Source organism: Oncorhynchus mykiss, chromosome 22 (genome assembly GCF_013265735.2).
Source record: "Oncorhynchus mykiss isolate Arlee chromosome 22, USDA_OmykA_1.1, whole genome shotgun sequence".
NCBI lineage: Eukaryota > Metazoa > Chordata > Actinopteri > Salmoniformes > Salmonidae > Oncorhynchus > Oncorhynchus mykiss.
In genome coordinates this window covers 51,217,691-51,245,033 of record NC_048586.1, presented here as the reverse complement: position 1 = coordinate 51,245,033, position 27,343 = coordinate 51,217,691, and the positions used below count along the sequence as shown (strand labels likewise).

The 27,343-nt window shown below is 47.6% G+C and overlaps 1 protein-coding gene across 1 annotated transcript in view; it reads left to right on the top strand.

Annotated features, from left to right (window-relative positions):
- bmpr2b (bone morphogenetic protein receptor, type II b (serine/threonine kinase)) overlaps positions 1-27,343 on the top strand; it is a 179,336-nt gene that overhangs the window by 131,905 nt on the left and 20,088 nt on the right. Inside the window, exons 9-12 of the mRNA XM_036959091.1 lie at positions 4,539-4,675; positions 12,715-12,887; positions 20,911-22,334; positions 22,632-22,823. Coding sequence (XP_036814986.1) covers positions 4,539-4,675; positions 12,715-12,887; positions 20,911-22,334; positions 22,632-22,823 — 1,926 coding nt within the window. The remainder of the gene's footprint in view (positions 1-4,538; positions 4,676-12,714; positions 12,888-20,910; positions 22,335-22,631; positions 22,824-27,343) is intronic.

Below are 27,343 nucleotides of genomic sequence, written 5' to 3'. Positions count from 1 at the left end.
ACTATGGGAGGCACACAGTACTACATAGAACCATGACTACATGGAACTCTATTCCACAATACTACATAGAACCATGACTACATGGAACTCTATTCCACAGTACCACATAGAGCCATGACTACATGGAACTCTATTCCACAGTACTACATAGAGCCATGACCACATGGAACTCTATTCCACAGTACTACATAGAGCCATGACTACATGGAACTCTATTCCACAGTACTACATAGAGCCATGACTACATAGAACTCTATTCCACAGTACCACATAGAGCCATGACTACATGGAACTCTATTCCACAGTACTACATAGAGCCATGACTACATGGAACTCTATTCCACAGTACTACATAGAGCCATGACTACATGGAACTCTATTCCACAGTACTACATAGAGCCATGACTACATGGAACTCTATTCCACAGTACTACATAGAGCCATGACTACATGGAACTCTATTCCACAGTACTACATAGAGCCATGACTACATGGAACTCTATTCCACAGTACTACATAGAACCATGACTACATGGAACTCTATTCTCAGTAATACATAGAGCCATGGCTACATGGAACTCTATTCCACAGTACTACATAGAGCCATGACTACATGGAACTCTATTCCACAGTACTACATAGAGCCATGACTACATGGAACTCTATTCCACAGTACTACATAGAGCCATGACTACATGGAACTCTATTCCACAGTGCTACATAGAGCCATGACTACATGGAACTCTATTCCACAGTACTACATAGAGCCATGACTACATGGAACTCTATTCCACAGTACTACATAGAGCCATGACTACATGGAACTCTATTCCACAGTACTACATAGAGCCATGACTACATGGAACTCTATTCCACAGTGCTACATAGAGCCATGACTACATGGAACTCTATTCCACAGTACTACATAGAGCCATGACTACATGGAACTCTATTCCACAGTGCTACATAGAGCCATGACTACATGGAACTCTATTCCACAGTACTACATAGAACCATGACTACATGGAACTCTATTCCACAGTACTACATAGAGCCATGACTACATGGAACTCTATTCCACAGTACTACATAGAGCCATGACTACATGGAACTCTATTCCACAGTACTACATAGAACCATGACTACATGGAACTCTATTCCACAGTACTACATAGAGCCATGACTACATGGAACTCTATTCCACAGTACTACATAGAGCCATGACTACATGGAACTCTATTCCACAGTACTACATAGAGCCATGACTACATGGAACTCTATTCCACAGTACTACATAGAGCCATGACTACATGGAACTCTATTCCACAGTGCTACATAGAGCCATGACTACATGGAACTCTATTCCACAGTACCACATAGAGCCATGACTACATGGAACTCTATTCCACAGTACCACATAGAGCCATGACTACATGGAACTCTATTCCACAGTACTACATAGAGCCACGACTACATGGAACTCTATTCCACAGTACTACATAGAGCCATGACTACATGGAACTCTATTCCACAGTACTACATAGAACCATGACTACATGGAACTCTATTCCACAGTACTACATAGAGCCATGACTACATGGAACTCTATTCCACATCAGGTAACTGATGCAGCAGTAGAATCAGATTTTAAAACTAATGTTTTTAAATACCTTATGGAACAGCGGGGACTGTGAGGCAACACAAACACAGACACATACACATACACATGCATACACACGTCACACACACGCTAACATACGCACTATACATACACATGGATTTAGTACTGTAGATTTGTGGTAGAGTTGGAGTAGGGGCCTGAGGGCACACAGTGTGTTGTGAAATCTGTGAATGTGTTGTAGTGTTTTTAAAATTGTATAAACTGCCTTAATTTTGCTGGACCCCAGGAAGATTAGCTGTAGCCTTGGCAGGAACTAATGGGGATCCATAATAAACCCCAGGAAGAGTAGCTGCTGCCTTGGCAGGAACTAATGGGGATCCATAATAAACCCCAGGAAGAGTAGCTGCTGCCTTGGCAGGAACTAATGGGGATCCATAATAAACCCCAGGAAGAGTAGCTGCTGCCTTGGCAGGAACTAATGGGGATCCATAATAAACCCCAGGAAGAGTAGCTGCTGCCTTGGCAGGAACTAATGGGGATCCATAATAAACCCCAGGAAGAGTAGCTGCTGCCTTGGCAGGAACTAATGGGGATCCATAATAAACCCCAGGAAGAGTAGCTGCTGCCTTGGCAGGAACTAATGGGGATCCATAATAAACCCCAGGAAGAGTAGCTGCTGCCTTGGCAGGAACTAATGGGGATCCATAATAAACCCCAGGAAGAGTAGCTGCTGCCTTGGCAGGAACTAATGGGGATCCATAATAAACCCCAGGAAGAGTAGCTGCTGCCTTGACAGGAACTAATGGGGATCCATAATAAACCCCAGGAAGAGTATCTGCTGCCTTGACAGGAACTAATGGGGATACATAATAAACCCCAGGAAGAGTAGCTGCTGCCTTGGCAGGAACTAATGGGGATACATAATAAACCCCAGGAAGAGTAGCTGCTGCCTTGGCAGGAACTAATGGGGATACATAATAAACCCCAGGAAGAGTAGCTGCTGCCTTGACAGGAACTAATGGGGATCCATAATAAACCCCAGGAAGAGTAGCTGCTGCCTTGACAGGAACTAATGGGGATCCATGATAAACCCCAGGAAGAGTAGCTTCTGCCTTGACAGGAACTAATGGGGATCCATAATAAACCCCAGGAAGAGTAGCTTCTGCCTTGACAGGAACTAATGGGGATCCATAATAAACCCCAGGAAGAGTAGCTTCTGCCTTGACAGGAACTAATGGGGATCCATAATAAACCCCAGGAAGAGTAGCTGCTGCCTTGGCAGGAACTAATGGGGATCCATAATAAACCCCAGGCAGAGTAGCTTCTGCCTTGACAGGAACTAATGGGGATCCATAATAAACCCCAGGAAGAGTAGCTGCTGCCTTGGCAGGAACTAATGGGGATCCATAATAAACCCCAGGCCGAGTAGCTTCTGCCTTGACAGGAACTAATGGGGATACATAATAAACCCCAGGAAGAGTAGCTGCTGCCTTGACAGGAACTAATGGGGATCCATAATAAACCCCAGGAAGAGTAGCTGCTGCCTTGACAGGAACTAATGGGGATCCATGATAAACCCCAGGAAGAGTAGCTTCTGCCTTGACAGGAACTAATGGGGATCCATAATAAACCCCAGGAAGAGTAGCTTCTGCCTTGACAGGAACTAATGGGGATCCATAATAAACCCCAGGAAGAGTAGCTTCTGCCTTGACAGGAACTAATGGGGATCCATAATAAACCCCAGGAAGAGTAGCTTCTGCCTTGACAGGAACTAATGGGGATCCATAATAAACCCCAGGAAGAGTAGCTTCTGCCTTGACAGGAACTAATGGGGATCCATAATAAACCCCAGGAAGAGTATCTGCTGCCTTGACAGGAACTAATGGGGATCCATAATAAACCCCAGGAAGAGTAGCTGCTGCCTTGGCAGGAACTAATGGGGATCCATAATAAACCCCAGGAAGAGTAGCTGCTGTCTTGACAGGAACTAATGGGGATCCATAATAAACCCCAGGAAGAGTAGCTGCTGCCTTGGCAGGAACTAATGAGGATCCATAATAAACCCCAGGAAGAGTAGCTGCTGCCTTGGCAGGAACTAATGGGGATCCATAATAAACCCCAGGAAGAGTAGCTGCTGCCTTGGCAGGAACTAATGAGGATCCATAATAAACCCCAGGAAGAGTAGCTGCTGCCTTGACAGGAACTAATGGGGATACATAATAAATACAAATACAAATGATGACATTGTGTCCTCCAGGAGAGACGGTAATGATGATATTGTGTCCTCCAGGAGAGATGGTAATGATGATATTGTGTTCTCCAGGAGAGACGGTAATGATGATATTGTGTCCTCCAGGAGAGATGGTAATGATGATATTGTGTCCTCCAGGAGAGACGGTAATGATGATATTGTGTCCTCCAGGAGAGATGGTAATGATGATATTGTGTCCTCCAGGAGAGATGGTAATGATGATATTGTGTCCTCCAGGAGAGATGGTAATGATGATATTGTGTCCTCCAGGAGAGATGATAATGATGATATTGTGTCCTCCAGGAGAAATGATAATGATGATATTGTGTCCTCCAGGAGAGACGGTAATGATGATATTGTGTCCTCCAGGAGAGATGGTAATGATGATATTGTGTCCTCCAGGAGAGACGGTAATGATGATATTGTGTCCTCCAGGAGAGATGGTAATGATGATATTGTGTCCTCCAGGAGAGACGGTAATGATGATATTGTGTCCTCCAGGAGAGATGGTAATGATGATATTGTGTCCTCCAGGAGAAATGATAATGATGATATTGTGTCCTCCAGGAGAGACGGTAATGATGATATTGTGTCCTCCAGGAGAGATGGTAATGATGATATTGTGTCCTCTAAGAGAGATGGTAATGATGATATTGTGTCCTCCAGGAGAGACGGTGCCCGACTACCAGATGGCGTTCCAGGCCGAGGCAGGGAACCACCCCTCCTTTGAGGACATGCAGGTCCTGGTGTCCAGAGAGAAAGAGAGACCCAAGTTCCCCGAGGCCTGGAAAGAGAACAGTCTGGTGAGGAGAATACTATTACAACTATTACTCAACACTCAATGTTGTTTTTACACATAACAGTGGCACAGGGATCCAGTTCCCTGGAGTGTTGGTGAGAATTCCACAACATAAGTTTCGCCTGATTCTACATGCTACAGTGACATTAGCATGCTAGCTTGTTTACAAACATTCAGCTCCAACAAATAAAAAGTCCCGTCTGTTGTCTGAACGGAATACAGAATAGAATGCGTTTATTTTAGCTAGCGCTAAAGAACTCATTGACTGACATCTGTTCAATTACTTGTGAGCCCAACGTGTCATTTCACCAGAGAGAAATCAAATCATATCAAATCAAATCATTCAAATCAAATTATTCAAATCAAATTATTCAAATTATTCAAATCAAATGATTCACGAGAGAAATGAAGTCAAGAACTACAGTATATGTAGTGGTGGAAAAAGGATGCAATTGTCAATCTGGAGTAAAAGTATAGATACCTTCATAGAATGTTAGTCAAGTAAAAGTGGAAGTCACCCAGTAAAATACTACTTGAGGAAAAGTCTAAAAGTATTTGGTTTTAAATATACTTAAGTGTCAAAGGTAAATATTTTTGCTAAAATCTACTTAAGTATCATAAGTAGAAGTAAAAGTATGAATAATTTCAAATTCCATTATTTACAGATAGCCAGGGGAACACTCAGACATTATTTACAGATAGCCAGGGGAACACTCAGACATTATTTACAGATAGCCAGGGGAACACTCAGACATTATTTACAGATAGCCAGGGGAACACTCAGACATTATTTACAGATAGCCAGGGGAACACTCAGACATTATTTACAGATAGCCAGGGGAACACTCAGACATTATTTACAGATAGCCAGGGGAACACTCAGACATTATTTACAGATAGCCAGGGGAACACTCAGACATTATTTACAGATAGCCAAGGGAACACTCCAACACTCAGACATAATTTACAGATAGCCAGGGGAACACTCAGACATTCTTTACAGATAGCCAGGGGAACACTCAGACATTATTTACAGATAGCCAGGGGAACACTCAGACATTATTTACAGATAGCCAGGGGAACACTCCAACACTCAGACATTATTTACAGATAGCCAGGGGAACACTCAGACATAATTTACAGATAGCCAGGGGAACACTCAGACATTATTTACAGATAGCCAGGGGAACACTCAGACATTATTTACAGATAGCCAGGGGAACACTCAGACATTATTTACAGATAGCCAAGGGAACACTCCAACACTCAGACATTATTTACAGATAGCCAGGGGAACACTCCAACACTCAGACATTATTTACAGATAGCCAGGGGAACACTCAGACATTATTTACAGATAGCCAGGGGAACACTCAGACATAATTTACAGATAGCCAGGGGAACACTCAGACATCATTTACAGATAGCCAGGGGAACACTCAGACATCATTTACAGATAGCCAGGGGAACACTCCAACACTCAGACATTATTTACAGATAGCCAGGGAACACTCAGACATTATTTACAGATAGCCAGGGGAACACTCCAACACTCAGACATTCTTTACAGATAGCCAGGGGAACACTCAGACATTATTTACAGATAGCCAGGGGAACACTCAGACATTATTTACAGATAGCCAGGGGAACACTCAGACATTATTTACAGATAGCCAGGGGAACACTCAGACATTATTTACAGATAGCCAGGGGAACACTCAGACATTATTTACAGATAGCCAGGGGAACACTCAGACATTATTTACAGATAGCCAGGGGAACACTCAGACATTATTTACAGATAGCCAAGGGAACACTCCAACACTCAGACATAATTTACAGATAGCCAGGGGAACACTCAGACATTCTTTACAGATAGCCAGGGGAACACTCAGACATTATTTACAGATAGCCAGGGGAACACTCAGACATTATTTACAGATAGCCAGGGGAACACTCCAACACTCAGACATTATTTACAGATAGCCAGGGGAACACTCAGACATAATTTACAGATAGCCAGGGGAACACTCAGACATTATTTACAGATAGCCAGGGGAACACTCAGACATTATTTACAGATAGCCAGGGGAACACTCAGACATTATTTACAGATAGCCAAGGGAACACTCCAACACTCAGACATTATTTACAGATAGCCAGGGGAACACTCCAACACTCAGACATTATTTACAGATAGCCAGGGGAACACTCAGACATTATTTACAGATAGCCAGGGGAACACTCAGACATAATTTACAGATAGCCAGGGGAACACTCAGACATCATTTACAGATAGCCAGGGGAACACTCAGACATCATTTACAGATAGCCAGGGGAACACTCCAACACTCAGACATTATTTACAGATAGCCAGGGAACACTCAGACATTATTTACAGATAGCCAGGGGAACACTCCAACACTCAGACATTATTTACAGATAGCCAGGGGAACACTCCAACACTCAGACATTATTTACAGATAGCCAGGGGAACACTCAGACATCATTTACAGATAGCCAGGGGAACACTCAGACATCATTTACAGATAGCCAGGGGAACACTCAGACGTTATTTACAGATAGCCAGGGGGACACTCCAACACTCAGACATTATTTACAGATAGCCAGGGGAACAGTCCAACACTCAGACATTATTTACAGATAGCCAGGGGAACACTCAGACATCATTTACAGATAGCCAGGGGAACACTCAGACATTATTTACAGATAGCCAGGGGAACACTCAGACATCATTTACAGATAGCCAGGGGAACACTCAGACATTATTTACAGATAGTCAGGGGAACACTCAGACATCATTTACAGATAGCCAGGGGAACACTCCAACACTCAGACATTATTTACAGATAGCCAGGGTAACACTCAGACATCATTTACAGATAGCCAGGGGAACACTCCAACACTCAGACATTATTTACAGATAGCCAGGGGAACACTCAGACATCATTTACAGATAGCCAGGGGAACACTCCAACACTCAGACATAATTTACAGATAGCCAGGCGAACACTCAGACATTCTTTACAGATAGCCAGGGGAACACTCAGACATAATTTACAGATAGCCAGGGGAACACTCAGACATTATTTACAGATAGCCAAGGGAACACTCCAACACTCAGACATCATTTACAGATAGCCAGGGGAACACTCAGACATCATTTACAGATAGCCAGGGGAACACTCAGACATCATTTACAGATAGCCAGGGGAACACTCCAACACTCAGACATTATTTACAGATAGCCAGGGAACACTCAGACATTATTTACAGATAGCCAGGGGAACACTCCAACACTCAGACATTATTTACAGATAGCCAGGGGAACACTCCAACACTCAGACATTATTTACAGATAGCCAGGGGAACACTCAGACATCATTTACAGATAGCCAGGGGAACACTCAGACATCATTTACAGATAGCCAGGGGAACACTCAGACGTTATTTACAGATAGCCAGGGGGACACTCCAACACTCAGACATGATTTACAGATAGCCAGGGGAACAGTCCAACACTCAGACATTATTTACAGATAGCCAGGGGAACACTCAGACATCATTTACAGATAGCCAGGGGAACACTCAGACATTATTTACAGATAGCCAGGGGAACACTCAGACATCATTTACAGATAGCCAGGGGAACACTCAGACATTATTTACAGATAGTCAGGGGAACACTCAGACATCATTTACAGATAGCCAGGGGAACACTCCAACACTCAGACATTATTTACAGATAGCCAGGGTAACACTCAGACATCATTTACAGATAGCCAGGGGAACACTCCAACACTCAGACATTATTTACAGATAGCCAGGGGAACACTCAGACATCATTTACAGATAGCCAGGGGAACACTCAGACATTCTTTACAGATAGCCAGGGGAACACTCAGACATTATTTACAGATAGCCAGGGGAACACTCCAACACTCAGACATTATTTACAGATAGCCAGGGGAACACTCAGACATAATTTACAGATAGCCAGGGGAACACTCCAACACTCAGGCATTATTTACAGATAGCCAGGGGAACACTCAGACATCATTTACAGATAGCCAGGGGAACACTCCAACACTCAGACATAATTTACAGATAGCCAGGGGAACACTCAGACATTCTTTACAGATAGCCAGGGGAACACTCAGACATTATTTACAGATAGCCAGGGGAACACTCCAACACTCAGACATTATTTACAGATAGCTAGGGGAACACTCAGATGTCATTTACAGATAGCCAGGGGAACACTCCAACACTCAGACATAATTTACAGATAGCCAGGGGAACACTCCAACACTCAGACATAATTTACAGATAGCCAGGGGAACACTCAGACACCATTTACAGATAGCCAGGGGAACACTCAGACACCATTTACAGATAGCCAGGGGAACACTCCAACACTCAGACACCATTTACAGATAGCCAGGGGAACACTCCAACACTCAGACATAATTTACAGATAACAAGGGGAACACTCAGACACCATTTACAGATAGCCAGGGGAACACTCCAACACTCAGACACCATTTACAGATAGCCAGGGGAACACTCAGACATTATTTACAGATAGCCAGGGGAACACTCAGACATTATTTACAGATAGCCAGGGGAACACTCAGACACCATTTACAGATAGCCAGGGGAACACTCAGACATTATTTACAGATAGCCAGGGGAACACTCAGACACCATTTACAGATAGCCAGGGGAACACTCCAACACTCAGACATAATTTACAGATAGCCAGGGGAACACTCAGACACCATTTACAGATAGCCAGGGGAACACTCCAACACTCAGACACCATTTACAGATAGCCAGGGGAACACTCAGACATTATTTACAGATAGCCAGGGGAACACTCAGACACCATTTACAGATAGCCAGGGGAACACTCAGACATTATTTACAGATAGCCAGGGGAACACTCAGACATCATTTACAGATAGCCAGGGGAACACTCCAACACTCAGACATTATTTACAGATATCCAGGGGAACACTCAGACGTTATTTACAGATAGCCAGGGGAACACTCCAACACTCAGACATTATTTACAGATATCCAGGGGAAAACTCAGACGTTATTTACAGATAGCCAGGGGAACACTCCAACACTCAGACATTATTTACAGATAGCCAGGGGAACACTCAGACGTTATTTACAGATAGCCAGGGGAACACTCAGACATTATTTACAGATAGCCAGGGGGACACTCCAACACTCAGACATTATTTACAGATAGTCAGGGGAACACTCAGACATAATTTACAGATAGCCAGGGGAACACTCCAACACTCAGACATAATTTACAAAAGATACATTTGTGTTTAGTGAGTCCACCAGAGGCAGTGGGGATGACCACGTGTTCTGTTGATAAGTGTGCCAATTTCACCATTCTCCTGTCCTGCTACGCACTCAACATGTAACAAGTACTTTTGATTGTCAGGGAAAATGTATGGAGTAAAAAGTTGTCAAATATAAATACTAAAGTACAGATACCCCCCAAAAAAACTACTTAAGTACTACTTTAAAGTATTTGTACTTAAGTACTTTACACCACTGAGTATATTGGACGCTGGGCTGAAGGGAGTTGTTGTTTTCATTAAGCAAATATTCAGCCTAGTTAAATACAAAGACTACAATCCATTGTGCCGGTTCTACTGTGGCTTGGACAGAGATGTAAACACTTAGATAAGAAACACACACACCGCACGATCAAGGAAAGTACACAACACAATGTCACGAGAGACAGACACAGTTTACTGAAAGTATTGCCTTATCTGCTCTGAAGAACTTGGAAAATGATTTGGTCAGAATCTCCATTAAAAAGCTCAAATCATTTTAAAGTCACTATTTCAGGATGTATTTAATGTAAAAAAAACTAACACATGGTCCTTCATACTGCACACAGAGACATGAGTTGGGTAATGAGTTCATCTGACTCTGGGTAACTAGAGAAACACACTATACAATACTACTTCATTCATCCCTGAGAGGCAGTTTGTTGACGTCTGACAAGGTGCTTCAGACAGGACACACACACACACACACACACACACACATCGACAGACAGACAGACAGACAGACAGACAGACAGACAGACAGACAGTTTACCCCTCCCATTAATAACAACTATCTCTAGAATCGTCCCTAGGTTTTTCTTAATGGTCCTGTTATCCAGGTGGATGGCCTCGAGCTCAAACGAGGCTCCGCTCCTATTGGTAGGGCACTTGACAGCGCAGGTCGGCATCCAAGGGTGCGGATTTGGAACTGTGGGTTGAGGACATATGTGTGCTGTCCCCCAGGATGTGATGGGCTTTTCCTCCTGGCCTGCAGCTCAGAGAACGAGGCCAGGTCGTCTGAGAGACCTACGGTACCCCAGATGGTCATAGGGAAGGTCTCACAGCAGTTGTTCACAGTGAATTGGAGGTCACTTCCTGTTCTTGACAGAGAGGGATGTGAAGCAGCACACCGAAGGTGTTTGTGGACACTGACTGAGTTCAGTTTCCTGAGGAATAAATAACTTGTTTTGTTTTGCTCAAACTTCAGGGTGTCAAAGATGGTACCAATATATTTATACTGGTCCGCAGTGTCCATCTCCTCACCTGGTCCGAAATGTCCACCTCTTCACCTGGTCCACAGTGTCCATCTCCTCACCTGGTCCGAAATGTCCACCGGCTCACCTGGTCCACAGTGTCCACCTCCTCACCTAGTCCGCAGTGTCCATCTCCTCACCTGGTCCGAAATGTCCACCTCCTCACCTGGTCCGCAGTGTCCATCTCCTCACCTATTCCGAAATGTCCACCTGCTCACCTGGTCCGCAGTGTCCATCTCCTCACCTGGTCCGCAGTGTCCACCTCCTCACCTGGTCCTGAGTGTCCACCTCCTCACCTGGTCCACAGTGTCCACCTCCTCACTGTATAGTTATACTGGTCCACAGTGTCCACCTCCTCACCTGGTCCGCAGTGTCCACCTCCTCACCTGGTCCACAGTGTCCACCTCCTCACCTGGTCCTCAGTGTCCAACTCCTCACCTGGTCCACAGTATCCACCTCCTCACCTGGTCCACAGTGTCCACCTCCTCACCTGGTCCACAGTGTCCACCTCCTCACCTGGTCCACAGTGTCCACCTCCTCACCTGGTCCACAGTGTCCACCTCCTCACCTGGTCCACAGTGTCCACCTCCTCACCTGGTCCACAGTATCCACCTCCTCACCTGGTCCACAGTGTCCACCTCCTCACCTGGTCCACAGTGTCCACCTCCTCACCTGGTCCACAGTGTCCACCTCCTCACCTGGTCCACAGTGTCCACCTCCTCACCTGGTCCACAGTATCCACCTCCTCACCTGGTCCACAGTGTCCACCTCCTCACCTGGTCCACAGTGTCCACCTCCTCACCTGGTCCACAGTGTCCACCTCCTCACCTGGTCCACAGTGTCCACCTCCTCACCTGGTCCACAGTGTCCACCTCCTCACCTGGTCCACAGTGTCCACCTCCTCACCTGGTCCACAGTGTCCACCTCCTCACCTGGTCCACAGTATCCACCTCCTCACCTGGTCCACAGTGTCCACCTCCTCACCTGGTCCACAGTGTCCACCTCCTCACCTGGTCCACAGTGTCCACCTCCTCACCTGGTCCACAGTGTCCACCTCCTCACCTGGTCCGCAGTGTCCACCTCCTCACCTGGTCCACAGTGTCCACCTCCTCACCTGGTCCACAGTATCCACCTCCTCACCTGGTCCACAGTGTCCACCTCCTCACCTGGTCCACAGTGTCCACCTCCTCACCTGGTCCACAGTGTCCACCTCCTCACCTGGTCCACAGTGTCCACCTCCTTTTCCAATGTTGATCACCTGGTCCATCCTTCTGAAGTCGTCTTGGAGACATTTAACTCTGTCTCTTTTAATTGTAATGATACTGTCTTCCCCCAGGCGGTGCATTCTGGTGAGACCTGTGGTGTGTGTGGTATGGTATGTGTTATCCTCTGTAACCTTCCCTCAGGCGGTGCGGTCCCTGAAGGAGACCATGGAGGACTGCTGGGACCAGGATGCTGAGGCCAGGCTGACCGCTCAGTGTTCAGAGGAGCGCATGGCTGAACTACTGCTGATCTGGGACAGGACCAAGTCTGTCAGCCCCACGGTTAACCCTATGACCACCACACTGCAGAACGAGAGGTGAACACACACACACACACACACACACACACACACACACACACACACACACACACACAGGACCACGGTTAACCCTATGACCACCACACTGCAGAACAAGAGGTGAACACACACACACAGGACCACGGTTAACCCTATGACCACCACACTGCAGAACGAGAGGTGAACACACACACACACACACACACAGGACCACGGTTAACCCTATGACCACCACACTGCAGAACGAGAGGTGAACACACACACACACACACACACACACACACACACACACACACACACACACACACACACACACACACACACACACACACACACAGGACCACGGTTAACCCTATGACCACCACACTGCAGAACAAGAGGTGAACACACACACACAGGACCACGGTTAACCCTATGACCACCACACTGCAGAACGAGAGGTGAACACACACACACACACACTCACACACACAGGACCACGGTTAACCCTATGACCACCACACTGCAGAACGAGAGGTGAACACACACACACACCAGTAACCAGCAGGGTATATACACAGGGTACCAGTACTGAGTAACGATATCTTGGCTATATACACAGGGTACCAGGCTATATACACAGGGTACCAGTACTGAGTAACGATATCTTGGCTATATACACAGGGTACCAGGCTATATACACAGGGTACCAGGCTATATACACAGGGTACCAGTACTGAGTAACGATAGCTTGGCTATATACACAGGGTACCAGGCTATATATACACAGGGTACCAGTACTGAGTAACGATATCTTGGCTATATACACAGGCTACCAGTACTGAGTAACGATAGCTTGGCTATTTACACAGGGTACCAGGCTATATACACAGGGTACCAGTACTGAGTAAAGATATCTTGGCTATATACACAGGGTACCAGGCTATATACACAGGGTACCAGTACTGAGTAACGATATCTTGGCTATATACACAGGGTACCAGGCTATATACACAGGGTACCAGTACTGAGTAACAATATATTGGCTATATACACAGGGTACCAGGCTATATACACAGGGTACCAGTACTGAGTAACAATATATTGGCTATATACACAGGGTACCAGTACTGAGTAACGATATATTGGCTATATACAGTGAGTACCAGTACTGAGTCAATGTGCAGGGGTACGAGGTAATAACATGGTTATATACACAGGTACCAGTACTGAGTCTATGTGCAGGGGTATGAGGTAATAACATGGCTATATACACAGGTACCAGTACTGAGTCAATGTGCAGGGGTATGAGGTAATAACTTGGCTATATACACAGGTACCAGTACTGAGTCAATGTGCAGGGGTACGAGGTAATAACATGGTTATATACACAGGTACCAGTACTGAGTCTATGTGCAGGGGTATGAGGTAATAACATGGCTATATACACAGGTACCAGTACTGAGTCAATGTGCAGGGGTATGAGGTAATAACTTGGCTATATACACAGGTACCAGTACTGAGTCAATGTGCAGGGGTACGAGGTAATAACATGGTTATATACACAGGTACCAGTACTGAGTCAATGTGCAGGGGTACGAGGTAATAACATGGCTATATACGGTGGAGTACCAGTACTGAGTCTATGTGCAGGTACGAGGTAATAACATGGTTATATACACAGGTACCAGTACTGAGTCAATGTGCAGGGGTACGAGGTAATAACATGGCTATATACGGTGGAGTACCAGTACTGAGTCTATGTGCAGGTACGAGGTAATAACATGGTTATATACACAGGTACCAGTACTGAGTCTATGTGCAGGTACGAGGTAATAACATGGCTATATACACAGGTACCAGTACTGAGTCTATGTGCAGGGGTACGAGGTAATAACATGGCTATATACGGTGGAGTACCAGTACTGAGTCTATGTGCAGGTACGAGGTAATAACATGGTTATATACACAGGTACCAGTACTGAGTCTATGTGCAGGTACGAGGTAATAACATGGTTATATACACAGGTACCAGTACTGAGTCTATGTGCAGGGGTACGAGGTAATTGAGGTACATTTGTACATGTAGGTAGGGGTAAAGTGGCGAGGAAACAGGATAGATAATAAACAGTAGCAGCAGTGTATATGATGGCTCAAAAAAGGGTCAATGCTATTTGGTTACCTAGTTCAATGTCTTATGGCTTGGGGATAAAAGGTGTTCAACCAACCAGCATCCAGGATCCAATCAACCCATTTTATAAGGAAGCAATAAGGCCAGGAGGTGTGGTATACACCACAGCTAAGGGCTGTTCTAAAGCACGACGCAACGCGGAGTGCCTGAATACAGCCCTTAGCCGTGGTATATTGGCCATTCATCATAGTCACCTGAGGTGCCTTATTGCTGTTATAATCTGGTTACCACCGTAATTAGACCAGTGAAAATATATATTTTTGTAATACCCGTGGTATACGGGTACACCATGGCTGTCAGCCAATCAGCATTCAGGGTTCGAACCACCCAGTTGATAATAGTGTATAGTCAGCTGGTCGCTGCGCACGGCACTATATCAACACACCTGGACACGCTATATCAACACACCTGGACCCACTATATCAACACACCTGGACCCACTATATCAACACACCTGGACCCGCTATGTCAACACACCAGGACCCGCTATATCAACACACCAGGACCCGCTATATCAACACACCTGGACCCGCTATATCAACACACCTGGACCCACTATATCAACACAACTGGACCCGCTATATCAACACACCTGGACCCGCTATATCAACACACCTGGACCCACTATATCAACACACCTGGACCCGCTATGTCAACACACCTGGACCCGCTATGTCAACACACCAGGACCCGCTATATCAACACACCTGGACCCGCTATATCAACACACCTGGACCCACTATATCAACTCACCTGGACCCGCTATGTCAACACACCAGGACCCGCTATATCAACACACCAGGACCCGCTATATCAACACACCTGGACCCACTATATCAACACTCCTGGAACCAGTATATCAACACACCTGGACCCACTATATCAACACACCTGGACCCACTATATCAACACTCCTGGAACCAGTATATCAACACACCTGGACCCGCTATATCAACACAACAGGACCCGCTATATCAACACACCTGGACCCACTATATCAATACTCCTGGACCCGCTATATCAACACACCTGGACCCGCTATATCAACACACCAGGACCCACTATATCAACACACCTGGACCCACTATATCAACACACCTGGACCCGCTATATCAACACACCAGGACCCGCTATATCAACACACCTGGATCTGCTATATCAACACACCAGGACCCACTATATCAACACACCAGGACCCGCTATATCAACACACCAGGACCCACTATATCAACACACCTGGAACCAGTATATCAACACACCTGGACCCGCTATATCAACACACCAGGACCCGCTATATCAACACACCTGGACCCGCTATATCAACACACCAGGACCCACTATATCAACACACCTGGACCCACTATATCAACACACCTGGACCCGCTATATCAACACACCAGGACCCGCTATATCAACACACCTGGATCTGCTATATCAACACACCAGGACCCGCTATATCAACACACCAGGACCCACTATATCAACACACCAGGACCCGCTATATCAACACACCAGGACCCACTATATCAACACACCTGGACCCGCTATATCAACACTCCTGGAACCACTATATCAACACACCAGGACCCGCTATATCAACACACCTGGATCTGCTATATCAACACACCAGGACCCACTATATCAACACACCAGGACCCGCTATATCAACACACCAGGACCCACTATATCAACACACCTGGACCCGCTATATCAACACTCCTGGAACCACTATATCAACACACCAGGACCCACTATATCAACACACCAGGACCCACTATATCAACACACCAGTTGTTAGAGTGTTGGACCAGTAACCAGCAGGTACCCTAGTGGTTAGAGTGTTGGTTCAGTAACCAGCAGGTAGTTTAGTGGTTAGAATGTTGGACCAGTAACCAGCAGGTAGACTAGTGGTCAGAGCGTTGGGTCAGTAACCAGCAGGTAGACTAGTGGTCAGAGCGTTGGGTCAGTAACCAGCAGGTAGACTAGTGGTCAGAGCGTTGGGTCAGTAACCAGCAGGTAGACTAGTGGTTAGAGTGTTGGACCAGTAACCAGCAGGGTAGCCTAGTGGTTAGAGTGTTGGACCAGTAACCAGCAGGGTAGCCTAGTGGTTAGAGTGTTGGACCAGTAACCAGCAGGGTAGCCTAGTGGTTAGAGTGTTGGACCAGTAACCAGCAGGGTAGCCTAGTGGTTAGAGTGTTGGACCAGTAACCAGCAGGGTAGCCTAGTGGTTATAGTGTTGGACCAGTAACCAGCAGGGTACTGGTGTGTTGATATAGCGGGTCCAGGTGTGTTGATATAGTGGGTCCAGGTGTGTTGATATAGTGGGTCCTGGTGTGTTGATATAGCGGGTCCAGGTGTGTTGATATAGTGGGTCCAGGTGTGTTGATATAGCGGGTCCTGGTGTGTTGATATAGCGGGTCCAGGTGTGTTGATATAGTGGTTCCAGGAGTGTTGATATAGTGGGTCCAGGTGTGTTGATATAGCGGGTCCTGGTGTGTTGTTATAGCGGGTCCTGGTGTGTTGATATAGCGGGTCCAGGTGTGTTGATATAGTGGGTCCAGGTGTGTTGATATAGCGGGTCCAGGTGTGTTGATATAGCGGGTCCTGGTGTGTTGACATAGCGGGTCCAGGTGTGTTGATATAGTGGGTCCAGGTGTGTTGATATAGCGGGTCCAGGTGTGTTGATATAGCGGGTCCAGGTGTGTTGATATATGGCCGGTGTGTTTACGGACATATTCAATCAATCCCTATACCAGTCTGCTGTTCCCACATGCTTCAAGAGGGCCACCATTGGTCCTGTTCCCAAGAAAGCTAAGGTAACTGAGCTAAACGACTACCGCCCCGTAGCACTCACTTCCGTCATCATGAAGTGCTTTGAGAGACTAGTCAAGGACCATATCACCTCCACCCTACCTGACACCCTAGACCCACTCCAATTTGCTTACCGCCCAAATAGGTCCACAGACGATGCAATCTCAACCACACTGCACACTGCCCTAACCCATCTGGACAAGAGGAATACCTATGTGAGAATGCTGTTCATTGACTACAGCTCGGCATTCAACACCATAGTACCCTCCAAGCTCGTCATCAAGCTCGAGACCCTGGGTCTCGACCCCGCCCTGTGCAACTGGGTACTGGACTTCCTGACGGGCCGCCCCCAGGTGGTGAGGGTAGGCAACAACATCTCCTCCCCGCTGATCCTCAACACTGGGGCCCCACAAGGGTGCGTTCTGAGCCCTCTCCTGTACTCCCTGTTCACCCACGACTGCGTGGCCACGCACGCCTCCAACTCAATCATCAAGTTTGCGGACGACACAACAGTGGTAGGCTTGATTACCAACAACGACGAGACGGCCTACAGGGAGGAGGTGAGGGCCCTCGGAGTGTGGTGTCAGGAAAATAACCTCACACTCAACGTCAACAAAACTAAGGAGATGATTGTGGACTTCAGGAAACAGCAGAGGGAACACCCCCCTATCCACATCGATGGAACAGTAGTGGAGAGGGTAGCAAGTTTTAAGTTCCTCGGCATACACATCACAGACAAACTGAATTGGTCCACTCACACAGACAGCATTGTGAAGAAGGCGCAGCAGCGCCTCTTCAACCTCAGGAGGCTGAAGAAATTCGGCTTGTCACCAAAAGCACTCACAAACTTCTACAGATGCACAATCGAGAGCATCCTGGCGGGCTGTATCACCGCCTGGTACGGCAACTGCTCCGCCCTCAACCGTAAGGCTCTCCAGAGGGTAGTGAGGTCTGCACAACGCATCACCGGGGGCAAACTACCTGCCCTCCAGGACACCTACACCACCTGATGTCACAGGAAGGCCATAAAGATCATCAAGGACATCAACCACCCAAGCCACTGCCTGTTCACCCCGCTATCATCCAGAAGGCGAGGTCAGTACAGGTGCATCAAAGCTGGAACCGAGAGACTGAAAAACAGCTTCTATCTCAAGGCCATCAGACTGTTAAACAGCCACCACTAACATTGAGTGGCTGCTGCCAACACACTGACACTGACTCAACTCCAGCCACTTTAATAATGGGAATTGATGGGAAATGATGTAAATATATCACTAGCCACTTTAAACAATACTACCTTATATAATGTTACTTACCCTACATTATTCATCTCATATGCATACGTATATACTGTACTCTATATCATCGACTGTATCCTTATGTAATACATGTATCACTAGCCACTTTAACTATGCCACTTTGTTTACATACTCATCTCATATGTATATACTGTACTCGATACCATCTACTGTATCTTGCCTATGCTGCTCTGTACCATCACTCATTCATATATCCTTATGTACATATTCTTTATCCCCTCACACTGTGTACAAGACAGTAGTTTTGGAATTGTTAGTTAGATTACTTGTTGGTTATTACTGCATTGTCGGAACTAGAAGCACAAGCATTTCGCTACACTCGCATTAACATCTGCTAACCATGTGTATGTGACAAATAAAATTTGATTTGATTTGATTTGATATAGCGGGTCCAGGTGTGTTGATATAGTGGGTCCAGGTGTGTTGATATAGCGGGTCCTGGTGTGTTGATATAGCGGGTCCTGGTGTGTTGACATAGCGGGTCCAGGTGTGTTGATATAGTGGGTCCAGGTGTGTTGATATAGTGGGTCCAGGTGTGTTGATATAGCGGGTCCAGGTGTGTTGATATAGCGGGTCCTCGAGTGTTGATATAGCGGGTCCAGGTGTGTTGATATAGTGGGTCCAGGTGTGTTGATATAGTGGGTCCAGGTGTGTTGATATAGCGGGTCCAGGTGTGTTGATATAGCGGGTCCTCGAGTGTTGATATAGCGGGTCCAGGTGTGTTGATATAGTGGGTCCAGGTGTGTTGATATAGCGGGTCCTCGAGTGTTGATATAGCGGGTCCAGGTGTGTTGATATAGTGGGTCCAGGTGTGTTGATATAGTGGGTCCAGGTGTGTTGATATAGCGGGTCCAGGTGTGTTGATATAGCGGGTCCTGGTGTGTTGACATAGCGGGTCCAGGTGTGTTGATATAGTGGGTCCAGGTGTGTTGATATAGCGGGTCCAGGTGTGTTGATACAGCGGGTCCAGGTGTGTTGATATAGTGGGTCCAGGTGTGTTGATATAGTGGGTCCAGGTGTGTTGATATAGTGGGTCCAGGTGTGTTGATATAGCGGGTCCTCGAGTGTTGATATAGCGGGTCCAGGTGTGTTGATATAGTGGGTCAAGGTGTGTTGATATAGTGGGTCCATGTGTGTAGATATAGCGGGTCCAGGTGTGTTGATATAGTGGGTCCAGGTAGTCTAGTGGTTAGTGGTTAGAGTGTTGGACCAGTAACCAGCAGGTAGCCTAGTGGTTAGAGTGTTGTACCAGTAACCAGAAGGGTAGCCTAGTGGTTAGAGTGTTGAACCAGTAACCAGCAGGGTAGCCTAGTGGTTAGAGTGTTGGACCAGTAACCAGCAGGGTGACCTAGTGGTCAGAGTGTTGGACCAGTAACCAGCAGGGTAGCCGTTGAGCCAGTAACCGAAAGGTTACCGACTAAGGTGAACAATCTGTCGACGTGCCCTTAAGCAAGGCACTTAACCCTAATTTGCTTTACTTTGGTTTCATACTATTGTCTGACCCTTTAAAACCACACATTTCACCTTTCCGCTGTCTGTGACAATTACATCTTAGTATCAGAACACACCACCTTGAGTTATTCGGCAAGTAAGTTGAGTCACGTCTCTTTTTTCCTATTAAATATGGGTGAAGGTCATGTTTTTGAAAAGACGATCTGCTTGCCCCTGTCGTGTAAGGTTTGGTCTGTTACGCTGCAGGTTTACATGACATCAGTTTTATTTCTATCTGCTTCCCCTACAGGAACCTGTCCCACAGCCGCAGGGGTCCTAAAGTCAGCCCCTACCCAGACTACTCCTCCTCCTCCTACATCGAGGACCACGAGGGCCACACGGTGAAGAACCTTCCTGGGGGGGACACCTCTGTATCGGGTACCTCCTCCGTCGGCGTCCTGGGTGGAACTAGCAGTGTACCCGCAGGCCCAGAGAAGAACCGAAACTCCATCAACGCCGAGCGTCAGCAGGCTCAGGCCCGTCTGCCCAGCCCGGAGAGCAGCGGCGCCAGCCTCTCCACACCCAACACGGTCATGACCACCATCTCTGAGTCGGGTCAAGGGGAGGACTCATCTGGCCCACTAGGTGGCACTGTGCTGGGGCTGGTGGTGCCGGTGTGTCTGCAGCTGACCCAGGAGGACTTGGAGACCACCAAGCTGGACCCTAAAGAGGTTGACAAGAACCTGAAGGAGTCTTCTGATGAGAACCTTATGGAGCACAGCCAGAAACAGTTTTCTGCTCCAGACCCCCTCAGCTGTAAGTCTTCCTCCCTGCTCTATCCCCTCATCAAGCTGGCTGCGGAGGTGACTGGGGTCGGGCCTGGGGCCCAGGGAGGGTCTGGGTCCGGGGCCAGTGGGATGGGGGACCCTCCAGCTACTATGTTCCCCCTGCCCAAACAGCAGAACCTCCCCAAGCGGCCCACCAGCCTACCACTCAACACCAAGGCCAAGGAGGGCTCTGGTTCCTCCAGGCTGAAGTCTGGGAAACACCGGTCCAACCTGAAGCAGGTAGAGACGGGCGTGGCCAAGATGAACACGGTCGCCCCAGCGGCAGAGCCACGCCTTGTTAACGTTACCAACAACGGGCCAACGGCCGTAGGAAACGGGGTGCGGAGCGGCGTAAGCGTCGTGGTCGTCAACGGTTACCTGAACGGAGGCGTGGCCTCTTCAACTGGAGGTGGGGCTCCTTACGGGACTACCAATCCGGCGGGCCCTCAGGGGGAGTTGGGCGGAGCGACACCCTTGTTACAGACCCAGCTCAGCGGAGAGGACAGTAGACTCAACATCAACTCCAGTCCTGATGAACATGAACCACTGCTAAGGAGAGAGCAGCCCACCGCATGTGACCAGAGACCAACCAATCACCTGGCGGGCCGCACCAACACTAACAACAACAACAACCGTCTGGTGATCACATGTCCATCTGTAGAGGGACAGCCTGAACCCCTCACCTTTGTCCCCATACCTAGACCTGTCTCTGTACCCAAACCCATCTCCGTACCTATCACTGCCCCTCTCACTGCCCAACTACCAGCCTCAACCCCAGTCCCAGTCTCAACCCCAGCCTCAACCCCAGTCCCAGTCTCAACCCCAGTCTCAACCCCAGTCCCAGTCCTATCCCCAGTCCCAGACCCAGTCTCAACCCCAATCCCAGTCTCAACCCCAAACCCAGTCTCAACCCCAGTCCCAGTCTCAAACCCAGTCCCAGTCTCAACCCCAGTCTCAACCCCAGTCCCAGTCTCAACCCCAGCCCCAGTCTCAACCCCAGCCCCAGTCTCAACCCCAGCCCCAGTCTCAGTCCCAGTCCCAGTCCCAGCCCCAGTCCCAGTCTCAACCCCAGTCCCAGTCTCAGTCCCAGTCCCAACCCCAGTCCCAGTCTCAACCCCAGCCCCAGTCCCAGTCTCAGTCCCAGTCTCAACCCCAGTCCCAGTCTCAACCCCAGCCCCAGTCTCAGTCCCAGTCTCAACCCCAGTCCCATTCTCAGCCCCAACCCCAGTCCCAGTCTCAGTCCCAGTCTCAACCCCAGTCCCAGTCCCATTCTCAGCCCCAACCCCAGTCCCATTCTCAACCTCAGCCCCAGCGGCCCTCAGACAGCCCAAACCCAGACGACCTGAGAGACCCTGCTCCCTGGACCTGTCTGGCTCCTCACACAACAGCTCTTCAGGTGAGAAAAGAACACGCCGCACATCTCTCTATCTCAGTCCACCCTTCCCTCTCTACTTCCCCTCCTCTCTACCTCTCCTTCACTCTCTGTCTCTCTCTACCTCAGTCCACCCTTCCCTCTCTACTTCCCCTCCTCTCTACCTCTCCTTCACTCTCTGTCTCTCTCTACCTCAGTCCACCCTTCCCTCTCTACTTCCCCTCCTCTCTACCTCTCCTTCACTCTCTGTCTCTCTCTATCTCAGTCCACCCTTCCCTCTCTACTTCCCCTCCTCTCTACCTCTCCTTCACTCTCTGTCTCTCTCTACCTCAGTCCACCCTTCCCTCTCTACTTCCCCTCCTCTCTACCTCTCCTTCACTCTCTGTCTCTCTCTACCTCAGTTCACCCTTCCCTCTCTACTTCCCCTCCTCTCTACCTCTCCTTCACTCTCTGTCTCTCTCTACCTCAGTTCACCCTTCCCTCTCTACTTCCCCTCCTCTCTACCTCTCCTTCACTCTCTGTCTCTCTCTACCTCAGTTCACCCTTCCCTCTCTACTTCCCCTCCTCTCTACCTCTCCTTCACTCTCTGTCTCTCTCTACCTCAGTTCACCCTTCCCTCTCTACTTCCCCTCCTCTCTACCTCTCCTTCACTCTCTGTCTCTCTCTACCTCAGTTCACCCTTCCCTCTCTACTTCCCCTCCTCTCTACCTCTCCTTCACTCTCTGTCTCTCTCTACCTCAGTTCACCCTTCCCTCTCTACTTCCCCTCCTCTCTACCTCTCCTTCACTCTCTGTCTCTCTCTACCTTAGTCCACCCTTCCACCTCTACTTCCCCTCCTCTCTACCTCTCCTTCACTCTCTGTCTCTCTCTACCTCAGTCTCTCTTCTTCCTTTCTTTCCTTTTTTTCTATCGCTCTCTCTCTGATGTGTCGTTCCCCTACGTAGTCGCATCCGCCACAGCTGAGTGTTGCTCTGAATAATTTCCCCCACGTCAGCCTATAGGGAGGAGGTCAGAGACCTGGCAGTGTGGTGTGAGCCTATAGGGAGGAGGTCAGAGACCTGGCAGTGTGGTGCCAGCCTATAGGGAGGAGGTCAGAGACCTGGCAGTGTGGTGCCAGGACAACTCCCTCAACGTGAGCAAGACAAAGGAGCTGATCGTGGACTATAGGGAAAGGAGTGCCGGATCTGATATTTATATATTTCTTAATTACATTATTTTACTTTCAGATTTGTGTTTATTGTTGTGAATTGCTAGATACTACTACACTGTTGGAGCTTGGAACACAAGCATTTAGCTACACCCGCAATCACATCTGTTAAATATGTGTATGGACCAATAACATCTGTTAAATATGTGTATGGACCAATCACATCTGTTAAATATGTGTATGTGACCAATAACGTTTGATTTGATTTCACAGTTCATAAGAACATCAGTCAATTGAAATACATTTATGAATTCATTAGGTCCTAATCTATGGATTTCAAATGACTGGAAATACAGATATCCATCTGTTGGTCACAGACACTTTGAAAAGAAAAGGTAAAACAATCCGTATCTGGTGTGAACACCATTTACCTCATGCGGCGTGACACATCTCCTTCACATAGAGTTGATTAGGCTGTTGATTGATCAGGCTGTTGATTCATCAGGTGTTGATTGATTTTAGAATGTTGTCTCAATCCTCTTCAATGACTGTGTGAAGTTGCTAGATATTGAATCTGGAACACGCTGTCGTACAGGTAGATCCAGAGCATTCCAAACATGCTCAATGGGTGACATGTCTGGTGAGTATGCAGGCCATGGAAGAACTGGGACATTTTCAGCTTCCAGGGATTGTGTACAGAACCCCACCATCACCATGGGACACTCTGTTCACACTGGTGACATCAGCAAACCATCTGCCCGGTACAGTTGAAACAGGGATTCATCTGTGAAGAGCACATTTCTCCAGTGGCCTTCAAAGGTGAGCATATGCTCACTGACGTCTGTTATGACGCCGATCTGCAGTCAGGTCAAGAGCCTGGTGAGGACGACGAGCACGCAGATGAGCCTCCCTGAGACGGTTTCTGACAGTTTGTGCAGAAGTTCACAAACCCACAGTTTAATCAGCTGTCCGGGTGGCTGGTCTCAGACAAACCCACAGTTTAATCAGTTGTCTGGGTGGCTGGTCTCAGACAAACCCACAGTTTCATCAGTTGTCCGGGTGGCTGGTCTCAGACAAACCCACAGTTTAATCAGCTGTCTGGGTGGCTGGTCTCAGACAAACCCACAGTTTAATCAGCTGTCCGGGTGGCTGGTCTCAGACAAACCCACAGTTTCATCAGCTGTCCGGTTGGCTGGTCTCAGACAAACCCACAGTTTCATCAGCTGTCCGGGTGGCTGGTCTCAGACAAACCCACAGTTTAATCAGCTGTCTGGGTGGCTGGTCTCAGACAAACCCACAGTTTAATCAGCTGTCCGGGTGGCTGGTCTCAGACAAACCCACAGTTTCATCAGCCTTCTGGTTGGCTGGTCTCAGACAAACCCACAGTTTCATCAGCTGTCCGGTTGGCTGGTCTCAGACAAACCCACAGTTTCATCAGCTGTCCGGGTGGCTGGTCTCAGACAAACCCACAGTTTAATCAGCTGTCCGGGTGGCTGGTCTCAGACAAACCCACAGTTTAATCAGCTGTCCGGGTGGCTGGTTACAGACGATCTCACAGGTGAAGAACCCGGATGTGGAGGTCCTGGGCTGGCGTGGTTACACCTGGTCTGTGGTCGAGGAGGTCCTGGGCTGGCGTGGTTACACCTGGTCTGTGGTTGAGGAGGTCCTGGGCTGGCGTGGTCACACCTGGTCTGTGGTCGAGGAGGTCCTGGGCTGGCGTGGTTACACCTGGTCTGTGGTTGAGGAGGTCCTGGGCTGACGTGGTCACACCTGGTCTGTGGTTGAGGAGGTCCTGGTCACACCTGGTCTGTGGTTGAGGAGGTCCTGGGCTGGCGTGGTCACACCTGGTCTGTGGTTGAGGAGATCCTGGTCACACCTGGTCTGTGGTTGAGGAGGTCCTGGACTGGCGTGGTCACACCTGGTCTGTGGTTGTGAGACCGGTTTGACATACTGCCAAATTCTGTACGACATTGGTGGCTGTTTATTGTAGAGACATTGACATTAAATTATTTGGTAACAGCTCTGGTGGACAATCAGCTTCCTCAACTTGAGACACCTGTGGAATTGTGTTGTGTGATAAAACTGCACATTTTAGTGTCCTTTTATTGTGACTGTTGTGACTTATGTCAAAACCAAATTTTAGAATCAAATGTTATTTGTCACATGCACTGAATACAACAGGTGTAGTAGACCTTACCGTGAAACGCTTACTTACAAACCCTTAACCAACAATGCAGTTCAAGAAATGGAGTTAAGAAAATCTTTACTAAATAAACTTAAGTTTAAAAAAAATCGAATAAAAAAATAACACAAGAAAATTACAAACAATAACGAGGCGGTACCGGAACCGTGTCAGCTTTGATCCACCTGTACTGACTTCGCCTTCTGGAAGGATGATAGCGGGGTGAACAGGCAGTGGCTCGGGTGGTTGTTGTCCTTGATTATCTTTTATGCCTTCCTGTGACATCGGGTGGTGTAGGTGTCCTGGAGGGAAGGTAGTTTGCCCCCGGTGATGCGTTGTGCAGACCTCACTACCCTCTGGAGAGCCTTACAGTTGTGGGCGGAGCAGTTAACATACCAGGTGGTGATACAGCCCGACAGGATGCTTTCGATTGTGCATCTGTAAAAGTTTGTGAGTGTTTTTTGGTGACAGCCTCTTGCGCCTTCTTCACCACACTGTCTGTCATGCAAATTAATTATTTGAAATCATACAATGTGATTTTCTGGATTTTTGTTTTAGATTCCGTCTCTCACAGTTGAAGTGTACCTATGATAAAAATTACAGACCTCTACATGCTTTGTAAGTAGGGAAACCTGCAAAATCGGCAGTGTATCAAATACTTGTTCTCCCCACTGTACCTCTCATGTCTGAGCCATTGAATTGCGATTCTACTTTGTCTCTATACTGACGCTTAGCTTGTTTGATTGCCTAGCTGAGGGAATAGCTACACTGTTTGTATTCGGTCATGTTTCCTTGCCATGATTAAAAGCAGTGGTTCGCGCTTTCAGTTTTGCGTGAATGCTGCCATCAATCCACTGTTTCTGGTTGGGGAAGGTTTTAATAGTCACCGTGGGTACAACATCACCGATGCACTTGCTAATTAACTCACTCACCAAATCAGTGTATCCCATCAATGTTGTTGTTAGACGCTATCTGGAACATATCCCAGTCCACGTGATCGAAGCAATCTTGAAGCGTGGAATCAGATTGGTCGGACCAGCGTTGAACAGACCTGAGCATGGGCGTTTCCTGTTTTAGTTTCTGTCTTTAGGCTGGGAGCAACAAAATGGAGTCATGGTTAGATTCACCGAAAGGAGGGCGGGGGATGGCTCTGTATGCGTCGCGGAAGTTAGAGTAACAATGATCCAGAGTTTTGCCAGCCCGGGTCACGCATTC